The sequence below is a fragment of the Meriones unguiculatus genome, chromosome X, assembly GCF_030254825.1.
Source record: "Meriones unguiculatus strain TT.TT164.6M chromosome X, Bangor_MerUng_6.1, whole genome shotgun sequence".
NCBI classification, from domain to species: Eukaryota; Metazoa; Chordata; class Mammalia; order Rodentia; family Muridae; genus Meriones; species Meriones unguiculatus.
The window spans coordinates 19,162,588-19,184,801 of record NC_083369.1 but is presented as its reverse complement, the minus strand read 5'-3'; the positions used below and the strand labels follow the sequence as shown (position 1 = coordinate 19,184,801).

The 22,214-nt window shown below is 37.3% G+C and overlaps 1 protein-coding gene across 1 annotated transcript in view; it reads right to left on the bottom strand.

Annotated features, from left to right (window-relative positions):
• Positions 1-1,025: 1,025 nt before the first annotated feature.
• The window catches only part of LOC132650077 (zinc finger X-linked protein ZXDB-like), a 76,623-nt gene continuing 55,434 nt past the window's right edge, over positions 1,026-22,214 (bottom strand). The window contains exon 2 of the mRNA XM_060375077.1: positions 1,026-1,916. Coding sequence (XP_060231060.1) covers positions 1,725-1,916 — 192 coding nt within the window. The 3' untranslated portion in view covers positions 1,026-1,724. The remainder of the gene's footprint in view (positions 1,917-22,214) is intronic.

The following is a 22,214-nucleotide window of genomic DNA, read 5'->3' as shown; positions in this document are numbered from 1 at the left end:
ACTGTTTTCTGAGGGTTAGAGAACAAATTATGAAAAAACATAAACCAAAAAACTACATCTATAAAGCACTCTTCTTTTTCCACTTTGTTTTTCTCTTTAAGTTTTATTATTATTATTATTAGTTACATTTTATTAACTCTGTATCCCAGCTGCATTCTGCTCCCTCATTCCCTCCCAATCCTACCCTCAGTCCCTCATCTCCTCCCTGCCCCTTTCCAAGTCCACTGATAGGGGAGGACCTCCTCCCCTTTCATCTGACCCTGTTTTATCCGGTACCTTCAGGATTAGCTGCAAAGTCCTCCTCTGTGGCCTAACAGGACTGCTCCTCCCTTGGCGGGGTGGGGAGATCAAAGAGCCTGCCACTGAGTTCATGTCAAAAATAGTCCCTGTTCTCCTTACTAGGGAAAAACCACTTGGTTACTGAGCTACCACGGGCTTCATCTGAGCAGAGGTTCCAGGTTATATCCATACATGGTCCTTGATTGGAGAAACAGTCTCAGAAAAGACCCCTCTGCCCAGATATATTTGGTCCTTGTGGAGCTCCTGTCCTCTCCAGGTCATATTAACTCCCTCTTCTTTCATATGTTTCCCTGCACTCTGCCAAAGGTTTGGTTAGGAGTCTCAGCATCTGCTTTGATACACTGCTAGGTAAGAGTCTTTCAGAGGCCCTCTGTGGTAGGCTCCTATCCTGCTACTTTTTTTTTTTTCCTACGTCCAATGTCCATCTCATTTGTCTTTCTAAGTGAGGATTGATCATCTTACCCCAGGCTCAGCAATTACAAACGAGGAAATCATGAAATTTGCAGGCAAATGGTGGGATCTAGAAAAGATCATTCTGAGTGAGGTATCCCAAAAGGAGAAAGACACACGGTGTATACTCACTCTTATAGTCCTATAATATATTATAAACATAATGAAATCTATACACCTAAAGAAGATAAACCAAAGCACTCTTTTTTATTGAAAAAATTTATACAAAATATTCTGACCATAAATAGATTTTATGGGCCTGGGGATACTGCTCAGCAGGAAAAGAAAGAAAGAAAGAAAGAAAGAAAGAAAGAAAGAAAGAAAGAAAGAAAGAAAGAAAGAAAAAGAAAACGCATTTCCTACTTTTGCAGAGTATCTGAGTTTGGTTCTCAGCACCCATATGCTGGCTTCCAACTGCTGTTATTTCCATTTCCAGGCAATTTGATCTTTTCTTCCGACCTTTATTGGTAGCACTATATCATGCAGGCAAACACTCATAGATATAAAAAGAAAATTTTTAATATTTATTTAATATACATTGACAGGCCTGTAGTAACATATTTAAATTTTTTAATGATTTTTATTAAAATATACTTACATCATTTTCCTCTTCCCTTTCTGACTTCTAGCTCCTCTCAGCTACCATCCCTCCAATCCACCCCATGTTCCTCTTTTCCACTCTCAAGTTGACAGCATCTTTTTCTTTGATTATTAATGCTACAGATATATGTATACATGTATGTGTGTATATATATATATATATATATGTACAAATATATAAATCAACCTGCTGAGTTCATTCTTGTTCCTTTTGTGTGTATGGACTTAGGGAATTGGTTAATGAGGAGGCTCATCTCTTGGAAAGGCTAATTCTCCTCATGGCAGTCTTTATTTGCTTGTAGTTCTTTTTCTGGGGGCATGAACCCCCTGGCACATTAGTATGTCTTTGGATGTTGCTGTTGTTCCAGTTGTATTTATGCAGCCATTTCTAGAAGAGACTGTTTCACAGAAGGCTTCCTGAGATTCTGTCTGTTATAGTCTTCTGCCCCTTCTTTGGTGATGTTCCCTGAACCATAGATGCAGAAGCTGTAATGGAGATGTATCCACTGAGGCTGGGCAACCATGATCCACTGATATTTCCATTGGGTCCAGTTGTTGGTCTCCATCTGTAGATGTAAAGAGAGGCTTCTTTGATGAAGGATAGTAGCTATACTTATCAGTATAAGGAATGAGTATAAGGAATCATGCTGGCCTAGCAAAGTGGTGGTGGAAGATCTCTTTCTAAGATCCATGAAACACTAGCCCACAGAACATGACTAGGTTTCCAGTACCAGGCATGATTCCCCTCCCACTGAGTGAGCCTTCGATCTAATTCGACCGCTGTAGGTTACTGCCATCCTGTGAGTGCCACTTATTGCAGCTTTACAGATGCTGGTCATTGTTGAGGTTCATAGGTGTTGTAGCCTGGTAGGACTATTTACTACTTCCCTCCCTTGACAGCTTGTATAGTATTTTCTGCTACTATGGAAGCTAGACCTCAGCAAGAAGGCTCTTTGGTTAGATCCAGCTCTAATCATCTGAGTTCAGTATCCTACATGAGTAGTATCTTCAGCAATAGAGGCTTACCTTCAACCTCAGAGGCAACTAAAGGCTACCTTGATATTTTATATTGTTTTAGGAGTCACTTGGACTATCCTGACTACTCATTTGAAAGAAAGTTTCCTGTGCTTGATAGTGGGGATTATCTTAGTCTACAGTTCTTGTGGGGAGCATTGTCAGCCCAAGCTGTGTAAGTTCCTTTAAACATATATATATATATATATATATATATATATACATACATTTATATGTATAGTGTGTAGTTTTAAGTAATATGAAATGATTCCTTGAGACCTTATCAAACAACCTTGGTGTTATTTGCCTCTTGACCCTCCTTCTTCTGTATTGACTTCCCTTCCTCCCTCTTTCCCATTTGGAGCCCTTTTCTTATTTTTCAATTTTTTTACTTCATATCACCTGTAACGACAGTTTTTACACTTGGGATCCTATTGTATATTTTAGCAACACAATGCAAAAGAAAAGGCACTGACCCTTGGTGTCACTTACTCAAGAGTATGCCTGCTTTGTTCAGAAGAATTATTTTCTTTGCTTTCTGTTGAACAGCACAGCAAATGTGGTATTGAGAAGGAATAAAGATATTGTGTGCAATTCAGTCTTTTTGGATTTCGCAAGGGGAAAGTTGGTTTGAGGCCCTATTTTCCATGTCGTACGCAAAGCAACAATCTAATGTTATCAGGCCATACCTACCCATTTCTTCAGTATTTTTTCTTTGGGAGGGTACATCTTACTGTTTTTAGAAATGTTCTTAGATATAGTCACCACACAACACCTTGGCCTGAGACAAGAGCATGAATTGTCAAAGAAAAATAGGGAATTTGGTACAGTAAAGTGGTGCATTCAGTTCGGATTGTGGAGGTTTATACCATCGTAGAGTCCAAAGTATTTTTGGTTACAATGTTTTTTTCTTAAAGGTCTGTTCATTCTGAACAGGTTGAGTACATAGTATGTAAACAGAGTTAGTACATAGTTATAAATGAGCTCATATCACATTATTAACTTGATTACAGGTTAGGTGAAAGTTTGCTTTATAAAAGCAAGCTTCAAACAGCATTCTCAGAAAAACCATCCCCACATTCAAGATAATTTCTGGAGTTTATGTGGAATTTTGAAGAGGGCATAGGTATTTATATAGTAAACATTTCACAGTAATTATTTTCAGACATTAAATTAATGTTTTATAGAAAGAAGAGGAGTAGGAAATTTATTTATATTGAGATTAATGTTGGTGTGTTCCACCCAAGGAGGAAAACATAAGGAAAGATCACAAAATGGAAGTGACTGTGCAAAATTTGGTAAAACTTATTTTTGATGAATGCTGAATGTTAGGGCTAGACTAAGAGTATGAACCCAAATTCTGCAGTAGTATGAACACAAATGATATTAAATACAACTTTATTCTGGATGTGCTTTGGAGAAGTGAATATAACCCTGAAAAGGAAAATCAAAATATGAATATATCAGAAGGTTAATGTGGTAGACACAAACAATGGATAATTGAAGGGGCCTGATAGAAAAAAAAAATCATACAGGAGTCTATGAATCCCAGGGTAAAAGGTTGGAATGGAATGGCAGCAAGAAAAGACAGATGAAGGAGTTGTTTTCAAAGTAAGGAAACAAATATAACTTGGTGATGTTATTAGAATGTTTAAGATAGAAGACTGAGTTCTCATAGTCCCAACAAACTATGTTCAGTCACTGGCTACCCATTCCTAATATGTCAGTTAGAGCCAAGTAGTAGTGAAAACCAGAGAGAGCAGATTTATTTACTGTCTAGATTTGGAAGAGAAGAGGAACAAATAAAGGTACTCAGTGACTCCTCCCCCCAAGTCTGACATAAGATACTGACATAGGCTTTAGATTTAAAGATTTATTTTGGTTAGTTTTAGTTGTATGAGTATGTGCATGCAGGGCCTTCAGAGACAAGAGGCAACAGATCTGCAGGGAACTGGGGGTACATACTTTGGTAAGCTGCCCAATGTGGGTGATGGGAGCTAAATTTGGGTACTTTGCAAGAGTAGTAAGGTACTATTAATCTCTGAGACATCTCTCCTAGGTTGAAATAGAGGAAGAATTGGGACAAGACTATGGAAAATAAAGCAGTCCTAGATCAACTTGTGTTCTAGTTGATCAGTCTCAGTGCTGGTTCTGCAAAGTTGTTTTAAGAACTTTACGACAAGACTCAGCTATACCTTTCCTGGGTATATACCCAAAAGATGCTCTGCCATACCGCAAGGACACTTGCACAACTTTGTTCATAGCAGCTTTACTCATAATAGTCAGAACCTAGAAACACCTAGATGTCCCTCAACTGAAAACGGGTAAAGAAATTGTGTTACATTTACACAATGGGCTACTACTCAGCTATTAAAAACAAGAAAATCACTAAATTTGTAGGTAAATGAATGGAACTATGAAAGACCATCCTGAGTGAGGTAACCTAGACCCAGAAAGACACATATATTATTTACTCACTTATAAGTGGATATTAGCCATATAAGATAACCATACTACGAGGCACAGACTTAAAGAAGATAATAAGGAGGACCCAAGTGAGGATGTGTAAATATCACTTGGAAAGGGAGATAGAATAGCCAGAGGTAATGGATGAAAAAAGGGAACAAGTTAGGAGAGGGGACACAGAGAGTTGAGAGGGTGGAGATGAGACCTGAGGAGAGCAAGGGCGAGAGGGCAGAGACCTGTAGAAAAAAGAGAAACTGAGAGTGGGGACATCTCTGTGACAAGCTGGAGACCTAAGTCAGGTTTGGCTCCTGGGAGGATATGAGGGGGATTCAAGCAGAGACTCTGAGTAGGGGAGACCATAGAGACTGAAGAGGACATCCTCTAACTAGACTAGTCTTCTAGTGAAGGGTGGGGAACACCAACTCACCCACAAAAACTATGACTCAAAATTTATCTTGCCTACAAGATGTACAGAGATAAAAATAGAGCAGATAGAGCAGAGATTGAGGGAATGCCCAACCAATGCCTGGCCCAACCAAAGACCCACCCTATCAGAGAGTGCCAACCTCTGACACTATGAACAATACTCTACTAAGCTAGCAGACAGGAGCCTGTCAGAGTTGTCCTCTGAGGGACTCTACCCAGCAGTTCCTCTGCCGGAGCCAGCCAGCAGAGTCGAATGGTTCTTGAGTAGGGAGTGAGGATTAAAATTAATAAAATAAACACACAGCACACAGGACACTTTTTAAAGGTCCAGACTCAAGAGCCACAGCAAAAGGCAGGCTGCTGCAGCAAGCAGTGCTAGCAGCAAGTCTCAAGTCTCTGCCTCCTCCTCTGCTTCCAGCCCTCTGACCTCTTTATTTGTGAGGAGTTTCTTTTAGCCAGTAAAACACTCAGAACAATGGGTTAATTTCCACAAGGAGCCTGAGCAAGAGGTGTGACCCTCACAAGCTATCCCACCTGCTGTCACAAACAAAAGGAGATGGACTTGCAAGTTCTTCTCTGCTATTAGTAAAGGCCTGCTAAAAGCCATCTCTCTGCCAAGATTTAAATATCAAAGCAGGCCACTGGAGTCACAGCTCCCAACGTGCCTCAAAACTGATGTTGAGACTCACAGCCAAATATTGGTCAATGCGTGGGGAGTCTTGGGGATTAGTTGGAGGAAAAGAGAAAAGGACCCAGAATTAACAGGAGCCTTACAGGAAGACCAACAGAGATAACTAACCAGGGCCCAGAGGGTCTTGCTGAAACTGAAGCATCAGCCAAGGACCATGCAGGAACTGGATCTAGTCCCTTACAAGGATGTAGCAGATGGGCAGCTTAGGTTTCAAGTGGGTCCTCTAGTAAGTGAAGTGGGGACTTCCTTGGACAAGGATTCACTTGCCAGCTTTTAGATCACTTTTCCCTTGACAGGCCACAAAGGAAGAGTACAAGCTCAGTCCTGATGCAACTTGATAAGATGGGGTAGATGTGAAAGAGAGCTCCCATTTTCTGAGGAAAAGGGGACTAGGATGGGACTGAGAGGGGAGAAAGGAAGGGGCTACAAGGATGTAAAGTGAAGAAAATAAATAAATGAGAGAAAACAAGTCCTTACCATTTAAGGGGATCAATATCGTTGCTTCAAATTCATTAGTTCTGCTGCAGGGTATAGCCTTGCCCTTATAGATAATTATTCTCATCTTGCTTCCAGGAGTACAAGGTTACTACAGGTTCAGGGCAATGATTTGCCTTCCAACAAGTGTAGGGGCAAGAAAAAAAAAACTGATGCAGAGTGTCAAGCTTTAATTTTGCTATTAGTTATCTATGGGTCTAAGTATTACTCCATATTTTTTTTTTTAGTAAAATTAACTTGTGTTTGTTTCAGTGGCTCATTGAATGTATTCTAAGGATAGATTCAACCAGAAGAATAAGGGAAGATGAAAAATGACTAAAGATTCTTAGAAACTTTAAAATATACTGCTTTAATACAAATAAAAATGTTATATAGGAAACCTTTGCCAAAATTTGTCAGAAGATAGTTTAGAACACGTTTACTTCATTGAGATGATAAGTCAGAGTTACCCTGAAATAACTATATTTTGTGGATTATCTACACTATTATGGTAAGAGTTCTTTCTTGGCTCTCTCATATGTTCTGAGGTTCACATTTAATGCCGTTTTATTTCACTTGGCCTCTTCAACCTTGTAAACCTTGTAAACCTTGTGTAATATTATTTGTCAGACCACTTTTTATGATTGTGAACTGTGTCACTGCTGGCTTCCATTTCTGTCTTACTAGTATTCTCTTCCATACACTAGAGATCATAAAAAGATATTTTATATGGTGCTTACTAATAGAACACATAATTTCTCCGTATGTGAACATAATCCTTAGTCATAAATTTTAACAATTACTTGTAAAAACTGTGTAACATTTTACCTGCTTGGTTTTGTTTTGTTGTTTTAGACTAGAAAAGACAGGAATACAGTTCTCCCAAAACCAATATCATTGTTGTTCTTGGCATGATTCTTACTCATAGTCCTCTGCTAACATTGTAAGTTAATCAGTGTTGTGAGAATAAAGTCAAAGGAATGATACCTCAACAAATTCTCTCAATTTCATACATCAACTAGGGGTAAGAAGAGACAATAAGTATGTTGCAGAAACAAGTGTCTACTGATAATTTTAACAATGAATTATTCCTTCTACACTGTGTATACAACAGTATATTTCATTCTAGTTTCCTGATGATATTTATTAGCAAGAAAAATACATTGTCACTCTGCCTACAGAAAATCTTAAGTATTTTAAACAAAGCAGACTGTGATTCCTAAGAATGCTAATACAGTTTGAATCTTACAGCAAAACTTCCTGAAGCAACAGCTTATTAAAATGTAGTTATTCAGTTCTTCTTTGTGTGGTACTGTATAATATAAGTGTGCATTTCATTCATTTACTCATGCATATTTTTGAGCACATGCATGGCAAATTCTGCCTTTACTCAAATATGACCTAGACGGAAAAAAATCAGAAAGTACTGAAAATAATAATCATCTCTAAATGGTTGTGTTGGAATATTAAAAATTAAAGTAGAACTTGTTATTCTCTTAGTATAGACTTAAAATTGCAATAAAGGCATTTTTAGTGCACAGATTATAAAGAAATATTTCACAAAGTTCTACAACTTTGAAATTTAAAGTAGCATATTGTAATAGAGAAAATTTTCCATAAAGTAAAATTTAAATAATTGAGAGTAAAAGCTTTAACTACAGTGTAACACTTTTGGAAGTAGCTGTTAATTATGCCTCATTTAAATTCACTTTATAATTGAATATTATATATTATACCTGAAGTTGTCTTTAGAACTCATATAAGATATTTATTTTTCTTAATAATTTTTTCTTAGATACAAATTTAAGTGTTCTGAAATAAAATACAAAATCAACATCCGAAAATAATTATTTTATGCAAGTATACTACATGTGGGGAAAGGTATATAACTCTACCTGGTACTGAACTGAGAACTAGAAATCCTAAAATTTTACCGGTTGTTAAGGATGGGGGTAATTATCAAGTGAGAATTTCAGATACTGGATTTAATTATTAGTAAATGACTATTTCTAAAGAGAAATAAGTCGCACTATAATAAAATAAAATGTTTTAAACACAACAGAATATTTTCAATATTCAAAACAATCACAAATGGTACCATAAAATGAAAAAAAAATCAATGCATGCATTCATACTTTGAAATAAGCTCAAGAAATGATTAGTAAAATAACATTTGTCATTCCCATAATATGGACTAAAAATGGAAATTAAAAGAAAATAAAATTATTTCAACGCAACTTTCCATTCTTAGGATATACACATGGAGTGATGAACAGAGTATCATGATCTCCCTGTTTACATGAAAAATTCATAAATTGCAGTATGAAAATCTAGTCTACTACATGTGGAAGAAGGAGGATTGTTACATGTCTGTGGGGGGGGTCATCGAAAATAGAGAACTGAAATGAGAATTTTACAGGCAGTGACTCAGCAAATATAACAGTAGTTCTTTCTAGGCTAGTTCCAATTTTAGTATATGTACTGCCAAACAGAGGGGTGGTGTTGGCATTGGTTAGTTAACTCTAAATTTAGCCCTTGGTATTTCCAAGCAGATGCAGCACTTTTCCCCCTTAAAACTGTCTTTTCATATTTTATGGATCTAAGCATTATTTGACTACTAATAATATCAGAGAGTAGGTATTAGATAAGATGTCATAAAAAAGCCAGTATTTTTCATTTGGGCCTTGTGGTAGTTTGAATAGGAGTGGCCCCCATAGACTCATGTGTTTGAATGCTTGGTCCATAAAGGGTGGCACTACTAGGAAGTGTGGCCTTATTGGAATAAGTCTGTGATTAGGGACAGGCTTCAAGGTCTCAGAATCTCAAGTTAGTTCTCTCCTTCAGCCTTTGGATCAAGATGGAGATCTCTCAGCTCCTTCTCCAGCATCATGTCTTCCTGGATGCTGCCATACTTCTCTCCATGACAATAATGAACTAAACCTCTGAAACTATAAGCCAGCCCCAATTAAATGTTTTCCTTTATAGTTTTGTAGAAATAGAAATTCTAAGATAGGCCTTATTCTTTAAATACTACTGGTTACGTAAAAATCGTCTATTTTTAATGTTATAACATAAAAGTTATATTATTAACATAACTTTCCTTTAGTTATGTCCCTATTGTTTATGTAATTAGAGGTTGAATAAGAGAAATTGGCTAGTTAATACAGATTTTCTAAATGTCGGAAATGGACTGTGGAAAAAATAAAACCAAAAGTCATTTGAAAAATAAGTTTCTTGCTGTTATCAAATCAGACTTTCTATTGATCACTTTGTTGGTAAATCCAATCTTATACCGTGCCTGACCTAAACAAAGTCAAATTTAAGTTTGTTGTATAGCCAAGTATTTTGATCTTATCTAAGATCTAAGTATCTTTGGGTGAAATCATGTTCTGGTTTTCCTTCTATTGCTTCAATAAATACCAGGACCAGAACCAGATTGAAAGAGAAAAAGATTTATTTGGCTTCCATCATGAAGTAAGTTAGGGCAGGAACTCAAGCAAAATCAGGGAGGAACACAGCTTACTTGCTTGCTCTTCACAGCTCACTCATCTTACTTCCTTATACATCCATGACCACCTTTCTAAGGTAACACCTCCCACAGTTGTCTGGATACCCTATATCAATCATCAATCAAGAAAATGCTTCACAGGCTTGCACATAAGCCAGTCAGGTGGAGGCAATTCCTCATCTAAGGTACCCTCTTTCCAAGTTTGTGTCAAATTGACAGAAAAACTATCAGGCACGAAACATAAATAAAATATAATCGCAGTTCTGTTTTTTTTTAATTTTACAAAATAATCTTTAGAGTTCATGCTTTTCCATTACATCTTAGAAATGAACATGCACTGTAATGAATTTTATTATGGAATTTTCCCCTTAGTCCCTCCAATGAGTTGGTGTTTTAAAACTATTTACACTCCAATTATTCTTAAATATATTAAACTAAGTAGTAAGCTTTAATTTATGCCATTGCTGTCAATTAATTGAATTTTAAATTTCATTTACATTTTCAAGATTTGTGGATCATTCAATACCTTAAGTATATAGATATCGACTTGACTTATATGTTACTGATTTTTGAGCTGTTATGGTAAGTTTTAATCTTTCCTTGACTTAATTTTTCTGTATATTGAATTATAACCTGCTCTATAAAACATTATTTTTTACATTTTAAACTTTATTATTGTTAATAATTACAGTTTATTCACTTTGTATCCTGGCTGTAGCCCCCTCCTTCATCTCCTCCCAATCACACCCCCACTCCTTCTTTTCCCCCATGCCCCTCCCCTAGTCCGCTGAAAGGTAGAGTTCTCCTCTGTCATCTGCCCATAGTTTATCAAGTCTCATAAGGACTGCTGGACCCTCTTCCTCTGCCAGGCCACATTGCCAGGAACAAGTGATCAAAGAACCAGGCACAGAGTCCATGTAAGAAACAGCCCCTGCTCCCCTTACAAGAGAACCCCCATGAAGACTGAACTGCCCATGAGCTACATCTGAGCAGGGGTCTAGGTCCTCTCCATGCATGGTCCTTTGCTTCAGTAATGTTAAAAGTAACAAATATAAATATTTAAAAATTATTACTTTTAACATCATTGAAGCAAAGCATACATTTTTATCACAGCACACCATAAGAACACCAGTATATGCAGGAAACAGAATGCTAACAGAAACTTAAGTTCTTCATGTCCTTCTCTAGTTACTATCATTGTAAACTCAAAACCATAGGCATTGTTTCTTTGTTCAGAATTTATTATTGAGATAATATTACATAAAATGTGTGGTTTTACATTTCTGTAGCACTAAAATTCACACTTTGATTACCTGAATGAAAGATCTGCAGAAGATTGTGCCCATTAATATCACTAAACCCCTCCCAATTAATGGTTGCTAGGGAAGAGAGAAACATTTTCTTGTGGTATACACAACTCCAATGAAACACATGTTACCAAAAGTTCAGCAAAGGAGGAAAAACAGAAAAGGGGATGAATAACCACACAACTGCACAACAGAATAAATTAAATCCAAGAAAAAATGATCTGTGTGAGGTCGATCAATAGTTTGAGAAACAGAGAGCTTATTGTCTCCTTGCAGACTAGAATATCTGTATTAGAACTAAAAATTTCCTTTCTTGACCTGAGATTTCCCATGCTAGGAGTAATCTGGAAGTGGTGAATAAAAGGATGTCACGAGATAGATAAACATCCCTTACTAACCCTAAATTGTCCTTTATGGGGAATCATCAGGGCAAGGGAGGACAAGAATCAATAAGCAAATATGTTGGCTAGTTTTCTGTCAACTTGATACAAGATAGAATCATCTGAAAGGAGAGACGCTTATTTGAGAAAATACTTTCATATAATTAGGCTGTAGGAAAGCCTGTAGGGCATTTTCTTAATTAGTGATTGATATGGGAAGGTCTAGCCCATTGTGGGTGGTGCCACCTCTGGGCTGATGGTCCTGGGTTCTCTAAGAAAGCAGGCTGAACAAGTCATGAAGATCAAGCCATTAAAGCAGTACCCCTTCATGGCCTCTGCATCAGCTTCTGACTCCAGGATCCTGCCCTATTCAAGTTCTTGTCCTGACTTTCTTCAATGATGAATTATGATGTGGAAGCATAAGCATAAGCCAAACAAACTCTTTCCTTCTCAACTTGCTTTTTGGTCATAGTGTTTCATTACAGCAATAGAAACCCTAGCTAAGACAGCAAATTACTTTTGTTCTGAAAATACCAATTACTGTAATTCTCAGTTTCCAGAATGGCAAAGCCCTGACTATTGTTCTTATTGGATAGATAGCAAAAGAAACAAAGTTGTTAGAATCTTGTGGCAGTCTCTGGTATCAGAAATTCCGGAGGAGAAGAATGCCAAGGATATGTCTTTGATATGTTGTTACATATAAATGCACACAGTCTGGGAAACAAAGTGGGATAGGCAATTAAGAAGATAGGATTCAAAGGATAGTAATAGGAAGATAAATAGAATGGTCCCAGGAAGTGAGTTATCCAGAAAAGCCAGAATCCCAGGTCAGGGACAACACTGGCAATGTTTGGATGATCCCTCCTGGTGTTTCGTTGCTGCTTCTTGGGTTACTCTGAAGGAGCATTGCATAGATGTAGCATTTTTTTCTGAATGAAGAGAGGCACGCCTTTTCTCCACATAGTGAATGCAGAGCCAAAACAGTACAGAAATTTAATAAGGTCTCTACAGATGAGTCAATGCAAACTTAATAACCATAAGACAAGTGTAAAACATTTCGGTAGTATGGTCCATTTCACATCTAAGATTCAAAGTATTTCTACAATATAAGTTTAGTTCAAGAAACATAGGAGATGGAGATTTGACTCAGTTGATAGAATGCTTGCCTAGCATATATGAAGTCTGAGGTCCATCTCTAGAATCATATAAACCAGGTGAATCCCAGACCTTGGGAAGTAAAGACAGGCCAGTCTGAAGTCCAAGGTCTCTTGTGGTTACAGAGCAAGGTGTATGCCTTTTTGGGTCATGTGAAACAGAGATGGAGGGACAGAGACAGACAAGCAAAGAGAATGAACAAAACCAAACATTCTTTTGGGATGGAAGTGGGTTATGGAACTGGCTGTATTGAAAGGAGTTGTCTTAATCAGGGTTTTATTACATTGATGAAACATCATGACCAAAGAGCAAGTTGGAGAGGAAAGGGTTTATTTGACTTATACTTCCAGATCACAATCCCTCATTGGAGGAAGTCAGGTTAGGAACTCAAGCAGAGCAGGAACCTCGAGCCAGGAGCTGATGCAGAGGCCATTGAGGAGTGCTGCTTATTGGCTTGCTTCCCCTGGCTTGCTCAGCCTGCCTTCTTATAGAACCCAGAACTACCAGCCCTGGGGTAGCCACAATGGGCCCAGCCCATTGATCACTAATTGAGAAAATGCCCTACAGCTGGATTTCATGGAAGCATTTCCTCAACAGAGTCTCTTTTCTCTGTGATGACTCTGGCTTGTTTCAAATTGACACACAAAACCAACTAGTACAGGAGGCACAGTTTAAATTCGGTTATTATGCTCATTTTGGCAAATAGTTTTGCTTGGTTGAGAAGGCAAAACTATTTTGATCTATAGTAGTTTAACTTACTTTAACTCTAGGAACCCAAAGACTTGGATTCAGCTTCCAGATCTGCTTCTCACTTGTCAGGGACCACCGTGGAAACTCACCAACCTGCCTCAACTTGCCTGTTCCCTTATGTGCAGTAAACATACTGCTTGGTAACAGCAGAGATGTGCTCACAGAACCGTGGCTTATCACAAGATGTTTCAGGCCCCTGGCCGAGAAGAATTTGTAATTTTTCACCCACCCTCATCCTCATCCTGAACCCTTTATAAAAGCTGATTTTGCTCTGTAAAGTTAGTCATTGACAAGCACCTGTTTGCTTGGACTCATTCTTTTCTCTCACTCCTCTTTTCGCAGGATCGGATTCTCTTCTATCCCCCCACCCCCCCGAATAACTTAGCTCCCTCCGCTGGCCGGAGCACTCACTTTAATGATGTGTTGAGGAAATGTGGAGAACTAGGTATTAAAACTTGACTTTTCACCATATTTACCTTACATTCATTTTTTAAATTAAATTAATTTAATAAATTGAAATTTAAAATAATCATATGTTTTTCTGCTCAAATTTCAGGTTTGATATGGTTATGGCCATTTTCACTATGTTATTCCTACTGATTCATGAGCACAGGAGATCTTTCCATCTTCTGATATGTTCTTCAATTTCTTTCTTCAGAGACTAAAAGTTCTTTATTCAAACATGTCTTTCAGTTGCTTGGTTAGAGTCACCCCAAGGTACGCTATGTTATTAGAGGCTATTGTGAAGGGTGTTGTTTCCCTAATTTCTTTCTCGGCCCATTTGTCTTTGATATACAGGAGGGCTTCTGATTTTTTTTTTTTAGTTAATTTTGTATCCTGCCACTTTGTTGAAGGGGTTTCTCAGCTGAAGGAGTTCTCTGGTAGAATTTTTAGTGTCACTCACTTATACTATCATATTTTCTGCAAACAGTGATACTTTGACTTCTTCCTTTCCAATTAGTATCCCCTTAATTTCCTTTAGTTGTATTATTGCTCTAGCTAGGACTTCAAGTATTATGTTGAAGAGTTATGGAGAGAGTAGGCATCCTTGCCTTTTCCCTGATTTCAGAGGGGTTGATTTAATTTTCTCTCCATTTAGTTTGATGTTGGCTGTAGTCTTGCTATAAATTGTCTTTATTATATTTAGGTATGTGCCTGTATCCTCAATCTCGCCAATACTTTAAATATGAATGGGTGATGGATTTTGTCAAATGATTTTTTGATATCTAAGGAGATGATCACATGGTTTTTCTCCTTCAGCTTGTTTATATGGTGGATTACATTGATGGATTTCCATATATTGAACCATGCCTGCATGCCTGGGATGAAGCCTATTTGGTCATGGTTGATGATATCTTTTATGTGTTCTTGGATTCAGTTTGCAAGTATTTTATTGAGTATATTTGCATCAATGTTCATAAGAGAGATAGGTCTGAAGTTCTCTTTTTTGGTTGGGTCTTTGTGTGGTTTAGGTATCAAGGGGACTGTGGCCTCCTAGAATGAGTTTGGTAATGTTCCTTCTGTTTCTATTTTGTGGAATAGTTTGAAACCACGTGGCCCTGGGCCTTTTTTGGAAGGGAGACTTTTGATGACTGCTTCTAATTCCTTGGGTGATATAGGACTATTCAGTCTTTCTACCTGATCTTGATTTAATTTTGGTAAATAGAATCTATCAAGAAAATTGTCCATTATCTTTAGATTTTCAAATTTTGTGGCATATAGGCTTTTGTAGTAAGACCTAATGATTGTTTGGATTTCCTCAGTGTCTGTTTTTATGTCCCCCTTTTTTATTTCTGGTTTTTCTGATTCAGATAGTTTCTCTCTGTCTTTTAGTTAGTTTGGCTAAGAGTTTGTCTATCTTGTTGATTTTCTCAAAGAACCAGCTCTTGGTTTCTTTGATTCTATGAATAGTTTTATTTGATTCTAATTTATTGATTTCAGCCCTGAGTTTAATTATTTCCAGCTGTCCACTCCTCTTGGGTGTGTCTGCTTCTTTTTTTCTAGGGCTTTCAGGTTGGCCATTAAGTTCCTTGTATGAGATGTTTCAAATTTCTTCTTGAAGGCACTTAATGCTATCAATTTTCCTCTTAGCACTGCTTTTGTGTGTCCCATAAGTTTGGGGAACTTGTGCCTTCATTTTCATCGAATTCTAAGAAGTCTTTAATTTCTTTATTTCTTCCCTAATTCAGCTATCATTGAGTAGGGAGTTGCTCAGTTTCCATGTGTGTGTATGCTTTTTTGCTATTTCTGTTGTTGTTGAGGTCCAGCTTTACTCCATGGTGGTCAGATAGAATACAAGTGATTATTTCAATCTTTTTGTATCTGTTGTGGCTGGCTTTGTGACCAACTATGTGGTCTGTTTTGGAGACAGTTCCATGAGATGCTGAAAAGAAGGTATACTCTTTCGAGTTAGAGTGAAAAGTTCTGTAGACATCTATTAGGTCCATTTGATTTAGGACTTCTGTAAATACCTTTATTTCCTTATTTAGCTTTCATCTAGATGATCTGCCCCCTGGTGAGAGTGGAGTTTTGAAGTCTCCCACTATTAAGGTGTTGGGATCGATGTGTGATTTAAGCTTTAATAATGTTTCATTTACAAATGTAGGTACTCTTGTATTTGGTGCATAAATGTTCAGAATTGTGATGTCCTCCTGGCGAATTTTTCCTGTAATGAGAATGAAGTACCCCTCCTCATCTTTTTTGATTAATTTTGGTTGAAAGTCTATTTTATTAGATATTAGGCTAGCTACTCCAGCTTGTTTTCTGGGTCCATTTGCCTGAAAAACATTTTTCTAGCCCTTTACTCTGAGATAGTGTTTGTATTTGTTGTAGAGGTATGTTTCTTGGATGCAACAGAATGTTGGATCCTGTTTCTGCATCCATTCTGTTAGCCTGTGTCTTTTTATCAGAGAGTTGAGTCCATTAATGTTGATAGGTAATAGTGACCAGTGAATGTTAATTACTTTTATTGTGGAGATGGTGGTTTTACTGTTTCATTGCTTGTTTTCTTTTAATTTTTTGTTGTGAATTTATCTATATCCTATGTTTTCTTGGGTATAGTTGATTTCGTTGGATTGGAGTTTTCCTTCTAGTATCTTCTGTAGGGCATTGTTGCTGTGTAGATATTTTTTAAGTTTAGATTTTTCATGAATATTTTGTTTTCTCCATCTATGCTGATTGAAAGCTTTGCTGGTTATAGTAGTCTGAGTTGGCATCTGTGGTCCCTTTAAAGTCTGCATGACATCTGCCCAGGCCTTTCTGGCTTTCACAGTTTCTGTTGAGAAGTCTGGTGTGATTCTGATAGGTCTACCTTTACATGTTACTTGGTCTTTTTCCCTTGCTGCTTTTAATATTTTTTTCTTTGTTCTGTAGGTTTAGTGTTTTGACTCTGATGTCACATGAAGAGTTCCTTTTCTGGTCTAGTCTACTTGGTTTTCTGTAGGCCTCTTGTACATTAATGGACATCTCTTTAAGTGGGGAAAATTTTCTTCTATGATTTTCTTCAAAATATTTTCCAGACATTGGAGCCTGGGATCTTCTTTTTCATCCCTTCCTATTATTCTTAGATTTTGTCTTTTCATGGCATCGTTGATTTCTTGGATGTTTTGTGTTTGGAACTTTTCCAATTTTACTTCTTTGGAGAAGTATCAATTTCTGCAAACGTATCTTCAGCACCTGAGATTCTCTCTTCCATCTGTTGTATTCTATTGGTGATTCTTACCTGATCTTTTCTCTAAGTTCTCTAGCACCAGGTTTTTTTTTCTGTTTTTGTCTTCCTCATTGATTCTAATTCTGTTTTCATGTCTTGTACCATTTCCTTCATCTGTTTGAATGTGGATTCCTGTCTTTCCATGACTGAGCAACAATTCCTTGATCTTTTATGAGAGTCCTTGTAAAACTATTGTATCTCATAGACAGTTTTTAAAACATTTCCGCTTAGGGTTTGTTTTTGTGGAACGCTTTTTTTGGGCTGGAAAGAATAATCATTGTGTATTAATCAGGATTCTCTAGGGCAGTCGTTTTCAACCTTCCTGACATTGTGACTCTTTTAGTACAGTTCCTCATGTAGTGGTACCACACAGACATAAAATTATTTTTGCCATTGCTATATAAATCGTAATTTTGGTAGTGTTATGGATCTTAATATAAATATTTTTTTGAGATAGGGGTTTTCTAATGAGGTCATGACTCACAGGCTGAGAATCACTGCTCTAGAGTAATCGAACTTACAGAAAGGCTTTTTTTCTATATATAAGGAGGGCATATTAGAATGACTTATGGACTGCAGAACAAAAAAATCCAAAAATTGTTGGCTATGAATGGAAAGTTCAAGAATACAGTAGTTGCTCAGTTCATGAGGCTGGATGTTTCAGCTGGTCTTCAATAGATGATAGAATCCTAAACAAGTACACTTTAATGCCAGTGAAAGAATGAATGGGTTAGCAAGGCCAGGACAAAGAACAAGCAAAAAGGAAAAAGAAAAGTTTCCTTTTCTCATATCTTTATATAGGCTTCCAGGAGAACATGTGGCCAAGTTTAAAGGCGTATCTTCCCACCTCAAGATCTGGATTCAAAGCTTGTCATTTTCTAGCTCCGAAAATCTGGATTAAAGGCACGTGTCTTCCTAACTCAAAGATCCAGATTAGACAGATTTTTTTTTTACTTCAAATTAAGCAAGAAGAAAACTTTCTGACAGGTATGCCCTTCATCTTAGGGTTCTACTCCCAGATATAGTCAAGCTGACAAGCAAGAATAGCCATCACACTTTATATATCATAACAAAACTTGCTCTCATATATTTTTCTTGTCATTTGTCTTAAAACAATTGATTATACTGAAAGGTAGATCCAAATTACTGGGTAACAGAAAGAAACTTCAGTATATAGAGCACTTATCATAAACCAATGGAAAACAAAAACTTAAGATATTACTGGTGGGCAGACTGCCCACAGACCTTTTTTTTCCCCTTCTCCTTTCCCCCAGATCCAATTCCACTGTCTCCCTCCTAGCACTGCAACAGAACACCAGCTGTAGCCTAACTTCACCCCTGCCAATATTTCCCATGGATCCCACAAAGCATCCCCTCCTAACCTTGTTTCCCCCACTGGTTGCTTTGTCCCATACCCCAACTTCAGCAGGCACCCTCTGCTAATCCAAGGGCAACAATTAGGTTGAATGCAGACTCACACCTCTCCTACTCCTCCTGAGAGCCAATCCCCTAGTCTCATTCTCAGTCCTGTATCTGGAAACTTGCTGTGCTCTATTTTTCTTGTATGACTCCATCCTTCTCTTTCTCCTCCAACATTCCTTTCCTCAACTTATCCCAATTACCCAGCCTCCAACACCAGTAGCCATTCCTTGTGAACACACCCACTGAACAATCCAGGAAAACAGGCAACACACAGCTACCAAACTCTCCAAAAATCCAGGAAGAAAACAGAAATCAAGGAACAAAACACCGACCTAATAAAAAGACAAACCCAGAAATCTGCACCTAGTCCTTTAATCCTCCCAAATCCACATGCTCAGATGCCAGTGTAAGAATGCAATCAACAAGAGCCAGGACAATATGGTTCCACTAGAGCCCAACTATTCTACCACAGCAGGCTTTGAATATTCCAACATAGCTAAATCATAAAAAAGACTTAAAACCAACTATATGAAGATGATAGAAGTCCTTAAAGAGCAAATTAATTAATCCCTAAAGAAACCCAGAAAATAACAAACAATTGGAGGAAATAAGTAAATCCTTTTAAAAAGCCTCCCCCACCCCCCCCCAAACCCACAAACAGTTGGAGGAAACTAATAAAACTGTTCCAGACCTAAAAATGAAAATAGGAGCAACAAAGAAAACACAGACTTGAGGGAATGCTGGAAATAAATCATTTACAAATTTGAACAGGAACTACAGAGGCAAGCTTTATCAACAGAGTATAAGAGAGAGAAGAGAGACTCTCAGGAATTCAAGATGTCATAGAAGAAATGGATATATGAGTTAAATAAAATGCTAAATCTAAAAAAAAAATTTAACACAAAACATTCAGGAAATCTGGGACACTATGAAAAGATCAAACCTAAGAATAATAGGAATGGAAGAAGGAAAAGATTCCCAGCTCAAAGGCCCACAAAATACCTTCAACAAAATCATAAAAGAGACATTTCCTAGCCTGAAAAAGGATATGCATACAGAACACCAAATAGAATAGATTGGACAAGATAATAATAATTCAAGTTCACCACATAATAATCAAAACACTAAACATATAAAACAAAAAAAGAACAGTAACAGCTGCCAGGGAAAAAAGAACAGGTAACATACAAAGGCAGACCTAAATGCCTCTAAATGCCAGAAGGGCCTGGACATATGTGCTGCAGCCCCTTAGAGACCACAGATACCAACCCAGGCTACTAAATCACTATAAATGGAGAAAATAAGATAGTTCACGATAAAGTCCAATTTCAATAGTACTACAGATCCAACAACACAGAATGTGCTAGAAGGGAAAATCTAACCTAAGGAAATTAATTGCACACACAAGAGTGCAGCGAATAAATAATCTTACACCAAATCTTACAGCAAATCAAGGGAAAGGACACACACAAACACATACACTACCACCACAAACAACAACAACATGACAGGAATCAACAGTCACTGGTCATTGATTCTCTCTATATCAGTGATCTCAATTTCTCAATAAAAAGACACTAAGTAACAAAATAAGTATGAAAACAGGATCCAACCTTCTGGAGGACCCAAGAAACACACCTCAACCTCAAGGATGGACATTACCTTAGGATAAAGAGTTGGAAAAATTTTATCTGGAGCTGACCTGTGCTATTTGGTGGATTCTTTTTTTATTTTCTTTTTCTTTTCTTTCTTTCTTCCTTTTTTTTTTTTTTTACTTACCCTTTAACGGCCCCATCCCTGTTTTACTCTCTATCACTAGATAGGAGAGAAAGGAGAGAAGAGAGAGGGGAGAGAGAGAAAGAGAAAGAGAAAGAGAGAGAGAGAGAGAGATTGAGATCCTTGAATCTGTTGAAGAGATTTCACTGTGAATCCCAAGATTTCATTGTTTACTGGAAAAACATATTTCTAGTTGTGGTGGGCTCAGCCCTTAGCACACACCTTTAATCCAAGAGCTTTCTCCTTCAGAGTATTATAAAGGATTAAATAAAGGTAACCCTAGGTCAAGAGGCAGATTAATCAACCAGTTGACAGGGAGTGAACATAGGGAAAAAAAACATAGAGAGTAAGAGGAAGTTAAGAAGATAGATAAAGAGAAGCACAGTAAGTAGAATTGAGGGACATTGAGTTTGAGGAATTTTTTTTTGAGATACATGGAGGAACATTCCTTCTTTTGGGGGGATGTTGGCTGAGGAGGAAGTTATTTGGGTGCTTTCTCTGCCTCTCTGAACTAGCAGGCTTTTACCAGAGCATCTGTCTCCTAAGTCTTCAGTGGTAAAATTAACTATTGAGATTTTTGTTTAAAAGCAACAATATGCATCTAATTTCTTTACCTTTGTTTCTTCTTTGAGAACAGCTACTAGCAGAAGGCAACCAATCCTGATGAACAATGAACAACCACTGACCCATCTATCAAAACTCTAACGTTTATATATCCTCTGAAAAGTTCCCAGAATTCCAAACATCGCACAACTGCAGAAGCTAGCTACAGCTGGCAAAAGCATACCTCTGCTAGAGCATAAGGTAAATCATAATCAGCTTCGGTGAAGGATCCCATATCCCCACACCTGAGATTAAAATGAAAACACTTTCTTGTAATATTTCTGTGTTTTTAAAGAACCCAAAATTCCAGAATTCTCACTGGAATTATCCAATTGACCTAAGAAACAAGCTGCTATATCCATTTTATTATCTAACAAAATGAACTTTAAACCAAAACTAGTTAAAAGAAATAGGGAAGAACATTACATACTCGTTGCAGGAAAAATAGAGCAAGATGTCATTTCAAGCACAGTGGTGCCCACCTGTAATCAGAGCACTCATGGAGGCAGATTGCTTCGAGGCCAACCTGGTCTGCAAAGTGAGTCCAGGACAGCCAGGGCTACACAGAGAAACCCTGTCTTGAATAAACCAACAAAATAAAACAAAAAATGGCATTTCAATTCTTAACATTCATGACCCAAACCAAGGGCACCCAAGTTTATAAAAGAAACACTACTACAACTTAAATCATATATTGACGCTCACAGACTGATAGCAGAGACTTCAGTGCCTCATTCTCACTAATGGATAGGTCATCCGGACAAAAACTAAACAGAAAACTGCTGAACCTAACAGACATTATAAACCAAATAGAACTAACAGATGTTACAGAGCATTTCTTCCAAACACACACAAAAAAATAAACCCTCTACCATACACCTCATGGAAATTTCTCTAATTAAAATTCCAAGAAAATTGAAGTAATTCTTGTATCCTATCAAACCACGATGGATTAAAGTTACATATCAATGACAACAGAAACAACAGAAAATCTAAAAACTCATGGAATTGAACAACTCTCTACAGAATGAAAAAAAGACAGAAATAAAGAAAGAAAAGACAGACTTTCTAGAATTCAATGAAAATGAATACACACCATATCCCAACTTATAGGACAAAATGAAAGCAGTGCTAAGAGGAAAGTTTATAGTACTACATGCACACTTTTAAAAAAATTGAAAAC